The 7,117-nt window shown below is 40.0% G+C and overlaps 1 protein-coding gene across 5 annotated transcripts in view; it reads left to right on the top strand.

The window, feature by feature from the left end:
• ALG9 (ALG9 alpha-1,2-mannosyltransferase) overlaps positions 1–3,367 on the top strand; it is a 98,549-nt gene extending 95,182 nt beyond the window's left edge. For 4 of the 5 annotated variants that reach the window (XM_019715284.2, XM_019715286.2, XM_074335506.1 and 1 more), the window contains one exon: positions 244–3,367. In XM_019715284.2, coding sequence (XP_019570843.2) covers positions 244–284 — 41 coding nt within the window. In that variant the 3' untranslated portion in view covers positions 285–3,367. The remainder of the gene's footprint in view (positions 1–243) is intronic. The other variant, XM_019715285.2, reaches the window with a different exon arrangement.
• Positions 3,368–7,117: the final 3,750 nt, after the last annotated feature.

Here is a 7,117-nt window from a genome sequence, read left to right on the forward strand (position 1 = left end):
GACTACCATCCTGTTAACTAGTGATTCCACTGACAGGACTCCCTCCAAGTCATCTCTTGTAACGTGTGCAATAAAGGCCATCTGCCACAAATACGGGAACCTGGCTGCTTTGGGCCGGGTAGAGTCCACCACAGTCACGTCTCACCTGTGTGTCTGTTCTGCATGTAACGTTTGTGTGGCTAGGCAGTGCAGGTAGATATAGCGCTCCACTTCTCATTGTTTTTCTTCTGTTCAATTATTTAGTAGACCGGAGAAGAGCAGAACCAACTCACGGGAAGAACTGAAAGTCCCTGAACTGGATGGCTGTGTTAGGCTGTTCTCCACACTCTGGCCTGGCATCCGAGAACTAGCAAGCCTCTCTTGGTCCATATGGGCTTCTCACCAAAGCTGTGTGGCAGCTCCTAGCAGACCTTCTTGTTCAAATCCTAGTACTGAAAATGAGCACAGCCCAGTTGCCACCCTACATGTCCTTTTCACCTCCAGCAAGACTAAGCTTCTCTGAAAGTACTTCACAGGACTAGGATCCTGTCCTGGAGATATCTCAGGAAAAAGGCAACTATTTGATGAAGTGTGACCTAATTTTGTTATATAGGATGCCTCTTATTTTCATTTTATTCCCTTTACAACAAACTAAATATACATATTCTATTGCATTCGAGACTTCCCTGTATAAAGATACCAACAGACCAGACTATAGTTATATAGGACATATTTGGAGAAATTTAATTCTACCAGTTGGTACGTTTGGATAATATCACATCTTTAAGTAATGTATTCTGAGGCCATTTCTGAGAAAATTGAGAATTTCCCTTTTTAAAACAACCCTCGTGAAAAAGACCAATGTATATTTACAGCACCTGTTTTTGAGTCTATGTGTTACAAAGCACATCCTGCATGGGGCAGTTCTTGTCAAATAGGCAATTATAAGGATCTCATTAAAGCGTAGTAAGTATATACTATTACCTTTACATACAGTATTTCATAGTTTACAAAGCACTTTCGCATTATCTCATTTGAACCTCAGTCACAGCATGAGGTAGGCAGAGCAAGTGGTTTTATCCCCTTTTTACAGATGAAGAAACTGAGACTACAGGGGGAGGTAAAGTGACTTGCCCAAAGTCACACAGCGATAAGTAATAACACTAGGACTAGAACCTAGGTTGCCTAACTTCTTGTCTATTGCTCTTCATTTCTCACTTGACTATGAAACCATACTTGAAAGAATGATGAGATTGGCCAGAGACCTGACTGATAATGTAACTTTCTATTTTAAGGAAGAACTTTATCTGTATTTCTTTGAGTTCTTTGGACCCTCTAGTCTGTCTGTTGGTTGGGCCATCACAGCAGGCTCTGTGGTTACAGCCTGGCTGGTGGCAGGGAAGCAGCGCTCATGTTTAGAAGTCATGCTCCTTTGTAAGCCACACAGGATCCAGTATCAGTTCCACTTCTGTAGTCAATCTGGGGTCACATTACAGGTGCCTTATTTCCCTAAGGGTAATTGTGTCTAGTATCTGCAAATAGATTGAATCTATTTTACAGTTTCCATATTTTTTTCAAAGAGAAGGGCTTTTCAGTAGGAACTGATCCCAAGAGAGGAGAGAAGTGATAAGGGAAGAAATGGCTAGTCACCATATAAAAAGTCTCCCTTTTAGGAGCCCCTCTAAAGGAATATATGGGATGGGGTTGAAGCACTGGAGAGGAATAGGTCTCGACAGTGTAGAATGATAACTGGAGAGTGAAGCAAAACGGGTCCCACTTGCTGCACATTTCTGACTATGGGAGAGAGAATTTTCAGTGAAATATCTTGCCTTCCCTGCATTAATAGTGCACGGTCCTTCCCAGTGGCTAAAGCCCTGTACTTTTTGCAGAGGTAAATAGGAGAGTTCAGTAACGGAGATCCATGATGAGTGGCTTTTTTCTAATCAAAGGGGTGCAGTGCTGATTTATTTTATCATCTTGCATGTAAAAAAAAATGTTTTCTGAGCAAGAACTTAACGGTAATATAGCACAAAAAAGGTCATGACTGAAGCAGGGATTCCATGGGAATATCAGTTCATATCCTTTTTAAAACCTGATTTTGGGTTTCTCTGTTCTATATATATATCTTCAGTAACAGCACAATAAATTGCTCAACACTGTGCCAAATGCTATAGGTAAGGGATGGAAAAATGAATGGTTTTGTTATGACGGTGTTTTTCATGTGATATTATATAAACTCATTTAAAAATCACCATCTCAGCAATCCAGGGAGGTTAGCTTTCCTTGGGAAAAGAGTTTCAAAACACCTGGTCAGAGTAACATTTCTCCTCCAGAGAATCGATGTGCAGCATGAACTGACTGCCCAGGTACTTTCTTTCATAGATTGTTGAGTATCAAGGGCTGAAGAACTACAGATTGTTTATAATCACCTTTGACTATGGAGCTGAGTGAGGGAGTAGGTATCCCGGGCAATACCGGGACTCTCTCATCTCTAGATCTTAAGCAGCCTTATCTGAACCCCAGATTTATGACACTGAGTCCCATTACTAAACCAGACTGTGTAGTGGGCATCTATTATCACAGTTTACCTGTCACCTCGTAGGTGTCATCTGATAAGAAAGACTCATCATTTCAATCTCTTGGGATAGTCACAGAGAATTGAGGCCCATACTCTTTATTACTGAATTCAAGTTTAGAAACAGATTGTCTTAAATCAAGGTGGTTCTTGATGCCAACCATTTATTTGGGTCATTTTTCCTAGCTTGGAGTTCTGGGAAAGAACCTTGAAAATCCCACATGATTCTGCAGCATTAGATCTGGAAATGACCATTTGGGCAGAGCACCAATGGCAATCCTTTATTGTGTTTTGCATTTCATGGGATTTATTGAAATAAGACCTTGCTGTGATTGTATCATCTTCTGGCCAGTGTCAGGCAGCTGTGCTTTTAATTTGGTTAATTTTATTTTCTCTGAAGAGGCAAAAGAGGCACAGTTTAATCTTTGTCTCCACAGGCATATTAAAGCTCATGTGTTAATTCATTCTTACGCTCCTACATTAAATTAAATGCCTTGGGTAAATGGATAAACGGACATGTGTTGAGTTTTAATTTTTTGCAAGGGAACATCAGACATCCGTATGGTATTGTATTTCACAGGCTCTCTGGTGTTTCAGTAAATCTAAATGAAGGTTGCCTTCAATTTTTCCAATATGTATAACCATGTGATTCATGCTGCAAATGAAATCAGGAAGCAGTAAAGCGCTGAAGCAAGAGTATTGTCCAGTTCATTTGTCTTCCTGATCCTTGTGCTTTATTTCACATGTCAATGTTTACATTCATACTTGTATTTTCTGTGAAAGAAAAAAATTAAATAAATCTTGGCAGTTTGATTTTCCTTTTCTTAAGGTGATATTTTCTCTTTCTTTGGTGGAGACTGGAAACTAAAAGAGCTCAACTCCTTCCATCTACCCCACTCCCACCCTTGTGTATGAACCTGCCTTCTACAAGCCAAGTGGCTCAGACTATTTATTCTCAAAAGTTTAGGAAGAAGCCTTTGAGAAACCCAGTGAGGATTAGTTTTATTCTGTGGAAAAACCAAGTACAGTAGGAATTATGCAGTGTGTCAATGTTGTACATAAAAGAGAGAATTTCTGGGTTCATCTTACGATTTTGGATTAAGAATCTCCATCATGTGAGAGTCTGAAGAAATATAGAAATGTGGATCTGTAATATCTAACATTTAGGTAATTTCTCCCTTTGTGGGGAGTTGTTGGGAGCAAGGAAACTTTTCTTTGTGAATGAATTCCGAATATCATTCTTACACCTTGCACCTTATAGCCAATACCTTGTAGTACCCATCTGGTTTTATACCATTGGTTGTCAGTTTTCTTCCCATACGACCCCAAATGCCCATGAAACTTAGTTTGATTTCTTTCTGCCAAGTTATTTTAGAGAAGGATGCTTTATGAATATAATTGTTTTTCCCTATCTAGAAGGTCATACTTCCCTCTGTTACTTTTACTTATAGGGCTAGCTTGAGTCTCCCTCTCTCGTAAGAAGTCTCTAGACTCATACCCCTGTGGTTACTTCTTTTCCTTAACCCTCTTCAGTACCTAGTGTCTCTACTAAAGGTACAGAACCTAACATGCAACCCTTGTAAATCTGTCTCTCAAGAGCATCGCTGGCACATCTGGGGGCAAAGACTGTCACACTTCTGTGTATTCCCAGGGCTGGACATAGTTCCCCGAGCATAGTGGGCTTTACCTGTTTATTGACAACAAAAGAGAAAAGTAAAAAGAAACTTGCAACTAATATACAGCTATAGTTTTCAGTTTGGCAGATTTCTAGGCCACAGAAAATATAGCAAGTTCATAAGTCCTCTAAAACTCAAAGAGTGATTTGCAAGATGTGAATGAGATTCGATAGTGTGTATATTTCAGGAGTTCTGAAGTACACAGGTTTTCACATGAAGGCAGAATCCTCAGAGTACCTTCTAAAAAGAGAGTGGGTACCTTCATTGAAGTTTTCTATTATTACTTGATTTTGGAGGGTCAGACTTAGCCCAGGAGACCTTCTAAATGAATGTGGGGCAGAAAGCCTGTCCTCCAAGGGTGAGGAGGTGCTCTGTTCCTACCAACTACATGCCCTGCTAGGAAAAAGAAATCCAATCGCAAGATGACTTTGTAGTGATATATTCTACAGTAATACGTAGCAAGTAGCAAGTGACTTAAAACTAAAAGCTGTTTTGGCTCCTTCAGCTACGGAGTTCAACATATGGGGTTCGACATAGCCCTCAAACTGAAACAAATTGTAACCAACAGATTTGATAAATGAAATGAGGGAAATCCAGATAAAGGATATGAGATTACAGAATTGCAGTGACACAGATAAACTGGGAACTCCTATTGTAGCTTCTTAGAATAAATTCTTGTGATTAAATTAACAATTGGGTTAAACAGCATTTTACCTGACTAGGAGCATTTTTTTTAAAATTTGAATCTTAAGGTATCTTCATAAAACACTTCAAGGTGGTAGGATTTTTTATTTTTTATTTTGCTTCTAGTTTCTGGGCTGCTTGTTCTGTCTTTACATGCCTGGAGTTAAAAGTATAAACCAGGTGACTCTCACTGGTCCTAACAGCCAAAAGATTGTGTGAGTCGAAACAAACTTCTGGCAAGCGTATTTTGCAGACTTACAACCATGGATTCCAGCCATTACCTGCCTTACGAGAGTTCTTTTTTTCTTTCATTTGCCTGCAGAACCAGTATTTGGCAACTGGTGCCATTCGCCTATAATCTGCCAATTTTTACTTCTGAGTCCTAGGTTGCCCAGTGAAGGGTGTGCTTTTTGGTTTATTTTGCTACCTGCCTCAGCAGTGTTGTACTCAATGTTGGAGAAAATGTGACCTATACAGCAGTGATTCTCAACTAGAGCTGCATGAGAGAATCATCTGGGGACCCTTTAAAAACTTGCCACTATGTGTTTGACCCACCCCCACCCCCCAGGAATTCTGAGTTAGTGGCCAGAGATGGTCCTAGTTATCATTATTTTTAAAAAATGCCTTAGGTGATTTTTCTAATATTGAATGCTATTGGTATTAGAGACTGGAAGGCAAATAATCACACCAAAGATCAAAGATAAGTAGGCAAAATGTTTGATGTCCTTTTCCAGTTACAACACTTGGCTACCCAGGCCTCCATCTAGGCCTCTTCCCCTCCCCAACCCCTTTACCTTTTCCAGCCTATCAATCCTTCCCTGCCCTATCTCTCATTCTCACTGGGCTTTGCTTTCTGGGAAACAATTAACTAATATGGTACTGAAGTACACTAATGGATGTTAATAATTTACTGTAGTTCTCTTCCCATTGATCTCATCTCAGTATATCTGAATGATAACACATCTGGAAAACAGAATGGCTAATTTTGGCAATTTCCAGACCCATTCAAGGGCCATTTTACTTATTAGGTGGGAGGAGAGAGTTAGAGCGGGCAGATCCAACCTTCAGGAAGAGTGCCTGGCCTTGGAAGTTCAGACACTATTATTGGCACTGCTTGGCCTACTCAGATAAGGACCTGGGGCTGTCTTGAGCAGGAGAATGAAATATAAAATGTGTGGAGTTGTTAGGTCCTCTTGCTCAGGACATGCTGGGGGAGCCTGCTTTGTCGATTTTATATACTTAGCTCTGTTTATTTGAGACAAGTACAGTGAGGACTTCCCCTTGTTATTCTTCCACTGGTCTGCAGAGCTTCTCTGGAGCTGCTGCTGTCCCCCTCAGACATGAGAGCAAAGGTTAATCTCATTTTGAGAGAAATGACCTGAAATGTGTTCACTCAACCAACAAGAAAACACCATGTTATCATTCAGGAATTGGTCTTTCTTCTTTTTCGTATCCTGTTAATATGTCTCTTAAGCCTCCCTGGTATTTCCTATAATACGTTCCCATTTTTTTCTTGCCAGTGAGATATTTGTGGAATTGTGTAGAAAGGGAGCTAGTTTTACCGTGCTACATTCATAAAAGACTCTTATGAATTTTTTTATCTTATCCCTTTCACCTTTCCTTGGGCCTTTTTCTTTAATTGTGTTCCCACAGTCTGTTATTGCCGGAAATATTCTGAAAAATAGCACCAATGTTTAAATTTGTTGCCATGTTGTTTTGGTTTTGTTTTTGTTTTACTCCCAAATATCACTCTTTCAGAGAATTGCTTGAGGCCTTGTCGGCAGTACCATCATAGAGTGTCCTGCAGAGGGCAGCCTATTCTCACTATAATTTTCAGAGCGCCTTTTCCTCCAGAAATCTAATTAGTTTCAGTATTTGCTGTTATTCTTGGGGTAAACTGAAATATCTGAGTTGCATTTCTCTAGACTCTTTATCCCTGCATTGCACTTTTACATTGTCATAATTGCAAAATTTTCCTGGAGAAAGCCATGCCCATAATTTATGGGGGATGGATCATCCAATCACATTGATTCCCTGGCTGGTAAATGATCCAGGTCAAGTCTCACTTAATTTCAGTTCCATTTGACATGGCATTGATGCTATTCATAGGCATAAAAGGTATGTGTTTGGTGGAGTGGGGGAAGCAACTACTTTTAGGTGTAATTACCCGCCATTTGTCCACTTTCAAGGTTCCAAACATGAG

The sequence above is a fragment of the Rhinolophus sinicus genome, linkage group LG06, assembly GCF_036562045.2.
Source record: "Rhinolophus sinicus isolate RSC01 linkage group LG06, ASM3656204v1, whole genome shotgun sequence".
Classification (NCBI taxonomy): Eukaryota; Metazoa; Chordata; class Mammalia; order Chiroptera; family Rhinolophidae; genus Rhinolophus; species Rhinolophus sinicus.